At 40.3% G+C, this 13,962-nt stretch overlaps 1 protein-coding gene across 3 annotated transcripts in view; it reads right to left on the reverse strand.

The window, feature by feature from the left end:
- Window positions 1-6,588, reverse strand: part of FAM184B (family with sequence similarity 184 member B) — a 41,288-nt gene extending 34,700 nt beyond the window's left edge. For all 3 annotated transcript variants that reach the window (XM_050338775.1, XM_050338774.1, XM_050338773.1), the window contains exon 1: window positions 6,176-6,588. In XM_050338775.1, coding sequence (XP_050194732.1) covers window positions 6,176-6,310 — 135 coding nt within the window. In that variant the 5' untranslated portion in view covers window positions 6,311-6,588. The remainder of the gene's footprint in view (window positions 1-6,175) is intronic.
- Between the last annotated feature and the right edge of the window lie 7,374 nt (window positions 6,589-13,962).

Here is a 13,962-nt window from a genome sequence, read left to right on the forward strand (position 1 = left end):
AACTGCACTAGAGGCACATCATATTCCTGTAACTCACTGGGCACAATCACAACCAAGCTACTGGCCCAGATGGACCTCAGCATACAGTGTTTTTTAAAAGATATTTTTCTTTCAGCTTCTCCCCTCACTTTCAAAGCAGCATTGTCAGAGCCAGAGCCAACACACAGGACATACAGTAGTTACAAGGCTACATAACAGTACACATCATAATTCTACACTATTACTCATGTACCCGTGAAATTTTTACCCAATCACACGTAACTGTAAAACAGAACTACACTGAATACAGCCATTACTCCCATTCCCTTTTCAGGATGACATTCTTATTAAGTATATGCTGGACATCTCCTGAGATTGTATTTAACCGGTATTTATGACCAGAAAAAATACAAAAAGTCTGTGAAGACTGCAGTGGCAACACACTGTAGTTGCATTGTAACGTCCCATAGTCTTGAGACAATTAGTTATTTTTATGAAATACTAAGGTATATCAGCATCTTAGTAAAAATATTTCAATATTGGAAAAACATTTACAATTACCAGCTACAGTTCTTAACAGCCTTGTTATCAAATTCTAGTAGTAGTCTCCTCTGAATGAAAAAAGGAAAATATATTCAACTGCAATCTAATATGTAGATCTAAAGGTAGCTCTTCTATAATCCTCTAAGAGAGTTATATAGTTACAGCCAGTTGGTGCATAGTCACAACCAGATGCTGTAGCTTCCAAAGATAATTAAAACAGGAGACTTCTTTGGTACAAACCTGATTTAACTTCAAACTGTGTTTAAGTGCCTAAGGACCAAGTCATACAAAGTTTTGAATGACTACCACATTAAAAAGGTGCAATCTTACTTCAGATGAATTTCACCAAGGCTATTAACTTAAGAAAAAAAAAAATCTCTATTTGAAAAGTCAGTCAGTTTGTAGTTTCATTATAAAATAAAAGTAGTATTTCCTCAGTAGAAGGGTTATGTGTGTTCTGCTGCCTCCAAACCCTTTGGAAGACAAATGAATACACATTAAGTAAAATGCCAAGTTTGAACCAGCCCAGCAAAGCCTCAGCTCCTGTGCCCCACTGGGAGGTAGGCTAGATTAACTCAGTCTTGGTACTGTACTAACTACATTCTCACACTTCCTGATGGCTTTAAGCACAAGCAAAAAAACCCCTCATATGCCTTATCTGTTCCTACTAAAAGTGTAGGTTAAGTGGTCTTTGGCACAACATAAAGTCAGACTGGTTGTGTACAGGCAGGAAGAACAAGTGAATTGCTACAGTGAGCCAGCTAATGTGTTTAAGATGTGACTATAAAGGTGGCAACAGAAAGAGTTCTACCTCAGTGTTACAGATATTTTAATAAAACATAAACACTCTTCTATTTAATGAAAATGTGACTGAGGGCAAAAGAACATGATATTTTGTGGGAAAAAAGTATTCTATATACAAAATAAAATGCTGAAGTATTCAAAACCCTAAAATACACAGCTTTAGAATGTTTACGTGAGAACATCTTCAACTGAGTTGGCATTGATTTCTAAATGGGGTATAATTTTACATATTTGCAAAACATTGGCATCTACATACCGGGTAAAGGAAGCATTAAGAGAGAGGTATGGTTACAGTGTCACTGAAAAAGATACTTTTAAATATTACCCAAGAACAAAAGAAAGATCATAAAAAATATATAAAAATTAAAGATCATTAGATATTTCATTACCTATTGCCTAAAATATGAATATTAATAACGTGTAACATTTTGTATATAAACATTATCTAGGGTTTCCTGATAAAGAGACTTGAATTTATTATGTACTTTCCATTATAAAGTAGGTTTGAGTTGTCGATTACTAAGGTTGTCAGATTTTCTGCAAATTGGTATTATCAGTGACAAATCTGTACAGGAAGGAGGTAATTCCAACACAGAAATATCATTCTTTTACCTTGAATTAATTTAAATGATAATTTCTATCTATCCAAATATAAGATTCTAGGTTCCTTCCTAATAGAAGTAGTGGCTTTAATATCACTTTTGGCTAGTTCATCAACACAATTATATAACATTGCTCACACATTTAATGATCCAGAATTTCCCTTTTAGTTCTGTAAGGAAAATGTAGTGAGGACAAGTTAAGAAATCTCAGTCTGCACATTCTTATCAGCTTATAGGCAAAGCTTTTCAATCCTGATAGAAAATTGTACTCAAAAATCATGAAAACAAATACATCATAAAGCACATGGAGTTATTGGTAGCTGATTTTATTAGTCTGGTTAGCACATAATTTCAGCAGTTTTATAAAAAGAAGCTCTTTTTTCACCTACATAGAAATATTTTTTATACTCCTTGCCCAAAGGAAAAATATTGCTGCTCCAAAAGCATGATCCTAGTTTTTATGCTATTCTATTTTGCCTAATTTCTGTAGAAATTCTCTCTAGAGAACTGAGATCAAAAAGCCTCAAGCACACAGGAGAGCTATGGCAGCATAATAACTAATCCATAACAGCTGAACCACTGCAAGCATTGGTTACTGAGTACTATTAACACATCACAGTAAATAAGGTCAACAAACTTATCTTAAACTATGTGAAAAAGGCAACGTGTTTCCACAGGAATTTGAGTAGATCACAAAAGTGCTCTGTTACAGTTGCTCAGCTGTTAGGTGCTTCCAGAATAAACTATTAGAATTTGATCATCTTTCATTCCTGTAAACAAAAAATGGCTAATAGGTTTATGGCAAATAAACCAGGAAAGGTTAAAAGATCTAATATATAGCCATGCTACAGACACTAGGAGTGGTGTAAAAAGCTTATGCCCTAACACATATCAGGTAATTTGCTCATTCTTTGGTAAATTTCCACCCACTGAGTGAAGCTCATAAAACTAAATATGAGCACACATTTTTTGTGCAGAAGTCAGCCATCCCTCCTTAAATAACTAAGGAATCTGGGTTTTGCTTATCTGGCTGATTTTCCACCAAAGCTTATTATATAAAGTTCATATTTTCTACCTTGCTGACTGAGCTGAGGGGCTAAACCTCCTAATGACTGGTTGTGATAAGCAGTCAGAGTGTGTAACATTTTGAACTGCTCCACACAGAGTCATTCAGGAACATCTGCCTATGCTGCTGCTTCTAGAAGAGGAACACACTTGCTTCCCTTTGACATTTTTTTCCCCTGAAGGAATAAAAAGGGTTCATGAGTGCATTTTACCAGCAATTAACTTTTCCTTGCATCAGCACTCTCCTCTTTTGTTGACTCATGGTATCCAACATATACACACAAAATTTTTTTTTTTTTTTTACTAACAATCTACTTGACCAGAAATATTGCAATTTTAAAACATGCTTCTTACAACAAGCCTCCCAAATTCACAATATAGAGTAAGATGAACCCCTAGGGAAAAAAAAAAAAGGATTTGAAGGTAAAAAAAATATTCCCTCATTGGTGTCCAGGAATTTGCCTCTAAGAAGGAAACAGAAATGTTTTGTGGCTTAGGTAGCTCTCTGATCACCAGGTAATGTCATCTTCCCAGTTATTCGTATTAGGCTTGATTCCAGAACTGCAGTCCAGAACAGCAGATTTGGTTTGAGCCCCATTGGCAGAGGTTTGAAAAGAAGCCCGAATAACAGGGATATCTGCAGCATATCTAGTTCTTGCCAGCACTACCCAAACCGCCTCATCAGTGAAAGTTGATGCACTTTCCTCAACACTCATCAGAAGTCCATTTGCATTTCTCATCCTATTTCAAATAAAAAGGACTGTCCTAAGAATCCATAAGCGCATGAAAATACTGCAGTAGCCAGTGGTTGTTAGAAATCTGTAGCTTGAGGCACCAGATAGTGAAACTCAAAGTGTCTTATAAAAATCATCCTGCACTTAAACTACACATTATGCTCTACAAAGAACTGGCAAGCAGAAAACAATACTCCAAGAGTCCAGTGTTTGATGGAGAAGTTTAAACTTAATTACTAGTACAAAGTCATACACACTGCTACAATCATATGAATATATTGACTTCAAAATAAATGGGCTACCAAAAAACCAGCAGTTTGCTGCTCAAAGTAAACAAAACATTACTTTTGCTGCTAAAGCCACAAATATGCAGAACAGAAAAACGCATGACCGAAGGTATGAAAACTTCCTATATTCTACTTTTCCAAAAGCAGAAATACCAGGGCAGTAGAATGGGAGCAGCTGTCAAGATCTCTGGGCCCAGATTACCTGCGGAGACTCCCTGCACCAACCATAACAACATAATCACCTTACAACATAATCACCGCTACATGGAATAAGGGAAATCTCACCCAGTTTGGTTCCTGTTGATACCTTTGCACACCCCTGTTTTGCCTTTGGGAGTAGGAGGAGAACACTACTAACTGTGTAACAAAGAAACAGAATGGAAGTCAAGATCTGTATCCTACACCTAATTTACACATTTGGTATTCATCTCACCTGGCACAAGGCTGAGTGGATGAGTAATGAGATCATCACCTCCTCATCAATGAAAATTTAAAGTCACAGAGACAGGAAGCTTCAGCTGAGCAACAACAAACAGCAGTATTGCATACTTGGTTAGAAACAAGAAAGGAAAGCACTATGGGCCATTTAAACTTATGAGGGATTTTATTATCATCATCTCAACTGCAATATAGCCAAGAAAACAGTGATCTGAAAGGGAACTCTCAAAGTTCCTAGGCCAAAAATTATTACAATAAATTTTCCATATAGCCATTTTTCAGCTAATCTGGTGTCACATTTTGCTTTTTACTGTTTACTGTTGGTTCAAATTTAGTCTACCCAGAACTCAGAAGGGAAAGCATATGATTTAAATTCCAATTCTACTGTGAGTTCTCTATAAGTGCAGTGTTATTTCAGAGAAAATTGGTTCTTAAAGACCACATTCCAAAACAGAATGATTTGTTTTTCAGACATATTTTTTTTGAGCTCCAGGTATAAATCATCTTTGTTTCAGATGGCTGAAAAGTGTCCAGAGGAGAAATTCTATTAAAAGTAAAGAAATGAACCCTCTCACATTTTAATAGCAGAAATTTAGAAAAAAAAACCTTTAAAAAACCCCACTGCAACAAAATTTTTCAACACAGGCAAAAAGTAAGGATCATATTGTGTACAAAGCCTATTTAAAAAAGACAGAAACAAAGCACCTGTAAAGCAAGTATTGATATAGTGCAGTGAGTATATTATAGCAAGTAAATGTGTATTGACAAGCAGCCCTTGTGTATATATTGATAGACATGATGTACTTTATCACATACAGTTACCATGAGATAAGAATGATGGCACTGTAACTAGTAAGCCATTCTAACTTGAACATCTGAATGACTTCCTATTGTTCGACCTGTATTTTTTTCAGTGTTTTTTTCATTATTAAAACACCTCTTTCAATTGCAGCGAGGTTACAGGACATGTAAAAGCTGTGTTAGTAAACAAGGGTAGTAATTAGGTTTTTCTTGCTGACAAAGATACATAAGAATATATTAAAAGGTAACTGTCATCTCCTACATATTTTCTCTTATTTCTTAACATGGTGTGTTATACATATGTATATATATATGTGTATAAAATATAGTGTAGCTCAGTATTTGACCAAAAGTTTAAGCACAATATACTACGTAATGTAGTCCTGCCTCCTCTCCAGCTCCTACCTTTTACGAACGTTATTTGAAGTGTCGCTACTTAGGCACATCAGGAACAATTAACTACGAGTCAAAATATTATTGAACTGTAGTACCTCGCTTCGGCTGCACTTTTGCAACAATATTACTCGTGACCCTATAAAATGCAAATTACTTGCCGTCTTCCTAATTCGGGAAAAAAGAGTATACCGTCAATCCCTCCGAACAGTTTAGGGACAAATCCCGTGTCTTCCCGGAGCTGGAGCTCTTCTCGTTATGGTCGCACGGTAATTAGAGCAGTTAGCTGCGAGGCGTCCATCGTCTGCCACAAAGGCAGCCCCCAAGGCTGGGCTGCACCCCCGCTGGGAAACGCTTGAAAGGAAGTTTGAGCACACTGATGTTCTCAGTACCCGCCCTAAGAGAGAGGACCCGTTTCCCTTCCCTTCTGTCAGACAAGGGCTATCAGAGGAGACAGTTTTGAGCCATCCCCGCCGCCCCGGCCAGGGCAGCCTCACCTCCCTGAGAAGGCTCCAACAGCGAGACTTACCTTAGTGAGCTGGGCAATCTTCTTGCACATTTTCACGTGCATTTCCCGATTGCATTCCTCTGCCGAGCTGCTGCGAGAGGCTTTAGATCCATTGCAAGTCCCGGGCTGATGGATGTTGTTTATGCCAGAGGCCATTAGGCTTGAATTTTAATCAGGTCTGTGTGTACGCTCCGGGTAGCGCGATCCCGTCCCCGCTGCTCGCCGCCCCCGGCGCTGGAGGAACTTCAGCCCTAAGCAGGGCACGCTCCAGCCGCCGCCGCTCTCCCTTCTCTGCAGATGTCCCAGTCCTTCAGCAAAACACCCAGGCGAGCAGGCAGAGAACAACATGTGCAAACATCCTGATTGGGATTTTTTTTTCCCTCCCCTTCTCTTCAAGTGGTTGAGCTTCCGCCAGGAGAAGATGCCAGCGGCTGGGTGCTACAAATTCCCCAGCGGAGACGCTGAGCCAGCCATACGGGCAGCAGCACAGGCATTGCCGGGGATCTGCTAGAGCAGAGATCGCCTGACGATTAAATCATGCTGCCTTCTTGGCCTGCCAGAGCACTGCAGAGGTCATCAGAGAAGGCAGTGCTGGCACATTTCATAAGCTCTGTTATTTTGGCAATGCTCTCTGAAGTCTGGATGGACCACTAAGTGATGAAGAAAACCTTTGCTTAGTTTTTGCTGCCACACTGAAAAAAAGAATGGAACCAAGAGGCACACGAGAACAGCTGAGCCCTGGAGCTGTGTCCAGGATCCAGTTTGCCTGCTTTATCCAAAGAGACTCAGTTCCCCTCAGTTACACTAAATGCAGTGGAAAGGTGCCTGAAGAAAACTGACAATGTTGCAGGTCGTTTTTGTTTTGTTTTGTTTTTTTTTTTAATGTTCACATTGTTTCAAAGAGACCAAGTCTGTACATGTAAAATAAATAAAAGGATAGAAAAGGCAGAAAAAAGGGCACCAAGAAAAAAAGGCAAGCTATTAAGATAATGGGATTTTAAAAAAGAAGGCTTCAGTAAATTGTTACGTGAGAATAAACCGGTTAGTGAACACGTTTAAACAAGCCTAGGAGGGAAAGAGGAAGGAGAAGGCCAAGTAGGGTGAAATCAGAGAGGTGGAGAAAAGGAAAAGTGAGAAAGAACAGGTTAGAAAAGCCGAGAGCTGCTCAACACCCCTTTGATGTGTCACTAGCCAGTCCTCAAGACCCCTGGGAGCAGGCCTAGGGCTCCACCTCAGCTCAGACTGGCCTGCAGCCAGAGGGACCCGTGAGCCTGCTCCTTCCCCCTGCCCCATGCAGCTAAGGCAGCTTTCCAGTCTCACCTGGCAGTACTTGCCATCCTTCTTGAGCAAGAAGCTTCCACTTTGCTAGTGGTGAGTGAAAAAAAGAGCTTCCTGAGGACTATCAGAATTGGGAAGGAGGATTGATGTGGTGTCAGCTAAAGGCATGATAAAAGGAAAATGGGAAAGCCTTGATGAGGGTAAGAAGAGATAAAGCACTTTTAAGAATTACACAAAAGAAAAAGATCAGGGCAGAAGAAGAATGTCTACAGGCAGTGGGGAGAAGAAAGAAGATCTTGGGACAGGGAAACCAAACCCTTGAATTGCTTGGAGAAAAGGTGAGATTGTAAATATCCAGAGGCAGAAAGGATCTTCACTCCAGGAGTGAGAGGAAATGAGGACTGAGAAATGCAGCGTAGAAGGGAAAACAAAGATGATCACAGCTGCTGGGAGATTCTAGGCAGGCAGAAGAAGTTTAGCCCAGATAGAACATTAGTAAGAAAAAGAGAAACAGATCCGTGCACACAGGAACGCCAAGGTACAATTTCTTCAGTCTCTGACACAAATGTCTAAGATGCTGCTGTAACTTCTGTGACTAGGGCACAGGCACATGGCATTGTCGATTATATGATATCTGATAAGACACTTAAATTTAACTCAGTTAATATGGTTATATCTTCTCCACACAGTCATCAGTTTGAGAAAAAGTGTAGGAATTTAATGATATGTAAAATTTTGATTAAATTGACAAGCTTATTAGGACAATCAACAGAATAGCAAGAACTGGAGCAATATCCTAGCCTTGTTTCCTCAGGAAAAAAAGGAACAAAACTAAGTGAAAATAGAAAGCACATTAAAGAAAATGCAAAATGCTTTAAAAGTATTTACAATAAGTGACCTGTGTTATCGCTCTACCACATGGACAGTAACATGTCACCAAATATGGAAGGCTCATACTCTTTTACTTCTGTATGGTTGTTCAGCTGAACAGCAGAGGACACCCTGGACCTGGAAGCACAGGTGGACAGAGACTTGAGACCCTACAAGAGCACAGGCAGAGCAGAGGAGCACAGATCATCAGGTATGGTGTAAATGGAATAAATCACTGAGATCTCTAAAGCTGTTTGTGTATTTTGGGGGGCTAGAGGAAAAAACTTGAGGCTTTGGTGCAAGATGGTGCTTTAGCAGAACATAATTTGTCACTTACATAGACATAATAAAGTATTTTGAGTCCAGACAAGAGTTTTCAGACAATACTTAAAACACTGGAAAAGTTTCAGTCAGATCTAGTGCACCAGACAATGCAACCACAGAACATAAATTCACAGATGACTCAAGTTGATTAGTGCCCTTACTCCAAAAACTCCATTTGGTTTCAATAACAGAATTTCAGCAGATAATGCCAGAGCATTTCAGTGAGCATTTAACATCTCTTTTTTTCTTCTCACTGATCTAGGGATCACCTATAAATAAGATGACAAAGCAAGGACATCACAAACTATAATATAAACGTATAGTACACAAATGAGAGGTTTGTGAGAATCATATGGAACACACAGGTGGATTACAGAATGTTTGTAAACTTGGGGCAGAATACAGGAAAGACAGTTTAAAATAAAAATTAAATGTCTAACCAGAAAATACATACACTTCTGCTTGAATTATTATTGCTGCACTAGTTTTCAGTAAACTATGAGAGAAGGCGGCCATGTCACTACAGTCTTTCTAAAAGTCTGTAACTCTACAAAGTTTTTTAACTTTGCTGCTCAGATGCACCAACTAATAACCTTTTTATTACAAAAAACAAATCACACATGAGTAAAAGACTATAAGCCTCTCACTTTTGGTGCCTCCTGCTTATTGAATATGCAGATTATGTGACTTCTGAAATCTTCAGACTAGCTACTATTAAAAGAGTCACCCCCTCCCGCTAAATTCCAAGACATAAAAAAGATAGTTCTGTTGCAAATATTTAATACATAAGTTTTCACCTTTGTTTAATATATTACAAACAGCTTTCCCAAAACAGTTAATATAGCCCAATTCTTTTACTCTGACTGAATACTGGTACTACTGAGGTCAGTGGTCATTTCTTTTCTAATACATGAGCACAGGGTTAAACTGATCTCCCAGATTATACCCTACAGCTGTTTTTCAGGCCAATAAAATTTGCATTACCATTTGAAAATGGTAGAGCAATACAGTAAGTCATTAACTGTCATGTTATGTCAGGACTAGGTGGATGAGGCACTGGGCAACCTGATCTAGAGGGTGGCATCCCTGCCCATGGTGGCACTGGGGGAGGGATTGGAATTAGGTGATATTGAAGGTCCCTTCCAACCCAAACCTTCCTATGAGTCTATGAATCAAATGAAAAAGCCTTATTACTAAAATTGATTTAAAACTTCTCAAGTTACTGTGTGTCAACAATGGAAGATGCACTCCTAAGTGAGATTCTAATTTAATTCATAAATTACTACCCTTATTGATTTCCACTGACATTCACTTCTGTCCCAGAGTAGCTTTTTGACCACAGAAAAGAGAATTCTGGACCTTTTTTTTCCTTCTTAGAGGAAAAAAAAAACAACAAGGAAATAAGGATAAAAAAATATAGTCAGAAGACTTGTAAGAGTTATCCTGCCCACCTAATTCACTATCCGACTTCCAATAAAACTTGGTTTGGGATTGAATATAAGAAATATTACAAGTATAAAGTGCTACCACTGGTACATCCTGGGTAATTACCTATGTTGTTTATAATCATACATAAAAATATTATATATAACTACTTTATAATTTTAATTTCTTCTCATCTCATAAAGCAAACAGGATTCCAAAACCACAAAAATTGCTACCGATTTTCTCATTGACTGAACACAGTAACTATTCAAAAATGTATATACAATTTTCTAGCTGACTTACATGCAAGTTTTGGAGTAACGTGGTAAAGAGAACCTCTGCTTACTACTACATAATGATGGCCTAATTACAGATGAAACGTTATGCTTACATTTTAAATATGGAAACTGGAACCAACCAAATGCATCAGATATAAAAGCCCTTGAACACCTAATAAAAGGGCTAGCAACATCTTCCATTTCTTGTAACCTGTTTTTTATCCAGTGACCTACATCTAATATTACCACGAAGTTACTGGCATGGAGCAAACTTGGCTTACCCAGTGCCACTGTATTTGCTCTCATAACAGGACTGACAAAGGAAAGAGAAGGGCTTTAGAACAATGAGTCAGAAGTAGACCATAGCAGATAAGGTCACTACTTCCAAGGACAAGTAAAAGAGCTTTACTTAGTAGAGTGCCCTTCCCTCCAGAGCCTGGAGCATCATCCAAGGTTCTGAGCTTCATCATTCTGCTTTTCAGACAGAACTGTGAAACCCACAAGCCATAACCTCTGGGCCTGCATTGGTGGAGAGAGCCTTGCTCCTCTAATCAGTCATCACATCCATCCCTCAGGAAGTAACCGGCCCTTCCTGAGCCCAGAGAGTTAGCTCAGCAAAGGACTGAAAGCCCAGGGCTGAGATGGAAGGGCGTTCCTGGCCCACAGGGAAGGGCTGTGGCTGGAGGCCCAGGTGAGGCTGGTCAGGGCCCATTAAGGTTGATTAGTGCAGTCAAGAGCCCCTGGTGGTCTAGTGGTAAGGGCGCGGCGCTATCACCGCCGAGGCCCGGGTTCGATTCCTGGTCAGGGCCACTCCCGGGCAGGTGGGGCTCGTTAGCCCTTAAAGGCAACCCACCTACGTCCTAAGGACCTCGCTGCCACCGTCCTAGCTCGCTTGGCCCCAGCAGATGAACCTTAGGATTAAAGGGTGGGCTCAGTTCCGCGCACACTGTGTCTCACCTAAAAGATCCAATGCGCAGGCTGGAAGGTGTAAACACCTTCCCCGGATCTTCGCTCGCAAAGACTGGCCATTATTATAGTGCAGTCAAGGCATTGAAACGTAAGTTGTAAAAACTATGACAGCAACACTTCCATCAGTTGAACAAGGTATCTGGTATCACAAAGAGATGGCCAGCATTTGTGATCCTACTTCAGCATGTTATTTACCTACACATTAAATATCAATTATACTGGGAATTTTTTATTTCTACTGTTGCCTAAAAGGCTGTGGAGGAAAAAAAAAGACTCCAGGCCAAATTAGGTAGGAGGTAAGATAAAGAGAGTTGGTACTTTAATGAGTCCTTGGGCCTAGAGGAATACATACCACGTGTGCCCATTCGAACACAGGTTCTGTGATTTTATAATGATGTCCATCCAATCCCAGTTTGTCCACCCTCCTCCCCCTTCCCGGTTGTGCCCCATTCTGCCCCCAGAGATGCCCTTCAGGAATTGAGTCTGGGGGTGCTTAGGGCCCCTTCTTCCTCATCTTCATCTTCTTTGCAGTATGTACAGTCCTTGGAGTTCCTCCAGATTCTGGGCTTGAAGGTCGCTGTGTCTGTGATATCTTCTGGTCCAGCCCTTAGGACGTTTTTCTACAATTCTACCTTGAAAAGAAGACTAAACACACTTAACAGAATTTTAGGGGGATTCATATGGAATGGAGTAGTTATGTGTAAACAGTATGTTAAGGGTAAGGGATATAATACAACTACATTAAAATCTACATTCACTACACAACTACTTCTAAAATCTACAAAAATTTAAAAATCAAAACCTCCAAGGCAACACTACCTATAAATACAAAGCCCAGCAGAAATATTTAAAGCAGCTGGAAGAAATAAATCTCACATCCTAGGTGAAATCCAACTTAAGGGTCTATAAGGTATTCCCCAGGAAAGATCCTCATCTGTAGACCTGAGATGCAGGCAGGTACAAATGGGCTGGTAAACATATGTGAATCAAAAATAATTCAGTTAATACAAAATATAAACGAGTCACCCTTAAAAAGCAGGTACCTGTTTTAAACATACACAGATGTATGGCAGTATAACATGTCAGGAAAAAACCCTCTGCCTCATGTTAAAATTATTTTAAAATTTATTTTTATCTATAAAATATAATAATTTGTCTCCTGCTGCTGCCCTCCATTCTTCACATCCAGCTCTTATATCCCATAATCCTTGACACCATTGTAAGGAAAAAATAATTCTATTAGTTCGTTGATAAAAATCCGCTTCTTAAAGAAAACACTGGGAAAACTTAGATCTGAAACAAGACTGACCCCTAGTGTTTTTCTATTTTATTTATTTTTATTTCTTTTTCTTAGAAAAAAAATGATCCTTCTTCAGCACGGGTCCTGCCTATTTGACCTACTGCCATTTGATAGTTTGCCACCTGTCCTTACTAAATAGCTTTCATCACTTGAGGTAATCAGACACCTTAGTTTTTTTAAAGGCCAAACATATACGGACAACAAACACCTTAAGTTCCTACTGTCCACAGCTTACTTCTTTACACATTTTAGAAACACTATCTATAACTCTGTAATTAATATATGCTCAGAATGTTTCCCCTCAGCTAATCATCCGTGGCCTTGCTTCTCATTAAAAGTGTCATTAAATGCTCTTTATACATTCTGTAACCAGTAGCACAGCTCTGGAGTTTGAGCTTAGTTATCTTTCCTGTTTTTAATGAGATTCAGAATTTATTACTAGCCTCAAGTTAAAGGATTTCTGGGGGAAAAAAACCATCACGTTCACAACAAATGCTTGAAAGTTTGGGAAAAAAATTTCCACTAGAAAGCGATTCAGTCTGGAAGGAGCCCAAACAGACATTCCAACAAGTCAGCTATCCATACTATCCATCTTTTCAGCCCTCCTCACAGCAGATACACACAGAAGGGCGTTTCAATTATTTTTTCTTACTGACACCGGCTGAGCTTTCTCGGGTTGATGTCCCACATGCTCCTGTGTAAGGCTCCTGTAGACAAAATGCGACTGACCTCATCTTTGCAGATGCTCCCGTCCGGAGAGGACTTTGGGAGAGCGGCTGAGGGCAGTACCACGGCTTGTCAGGCTTATTTAACTAGGACGAGTCCAGAGAAAGGCAATGAAGCTGCTGAAGGATCTGGAGCACAAATCCTCTGAGGAGCAGCTGAGGGAGCTGGGGGCGTTCAGTCTAGGGGAGGCTCTCTACAACTCCCTGACAGGAGGCTGTAGCCAGGTGGGGGTCGGCCTCTTCTCCCAGGTAAAAAAGTGAAGAGAACATAGTCTAAAGCTACTCCAGGGGAGGTTTAGTTCGGACATTCGGAAGAAAGGGTGATTAGATACTGGAATGGGCTGCTCAGGGAGGTGGTGGAATCACCGTCCCTGGAGATGTTTAAGGAAAGACTGGACGTGGCACCGAACGCCACGGTCTAGCTGGCACGGTGGGCTTTGGTCGCGGGTTGGACTAGGTGATCTCGGGTCTCTTTCCCAGCCTGGCTGGCCCCGTGTGTGTGTGTGAAGATGGCGCCGCTCTCCCTCCCCCGCTCACGCCCGCGCCGCCATCTCCCGCTCCCCCCGCCTCCAGCGCGCGGCCACGAGCGCGCGCCTGTGCGCGTCCGCGTTTCTCGCGAGATCGGGAGCGGCTCTCGCG

The sequence above is a fragment of the Myiozetetes cayanensis genome, unplaced genomic scaffold (assembly GCF_022539395.1).
Source record: "Myiozetetes cayanensis isolate MyiCay16 unplaced genomic scaffold, myiCay2020 scf7, whole genome shotgun sequence".
Classification (NCBI taxonomy): Eukaryota; Metazoa; Chordata; class Aves; order Passeriformes; family Tyrannidae; genus Myiozetetes; species Myiozetetes cayanensis.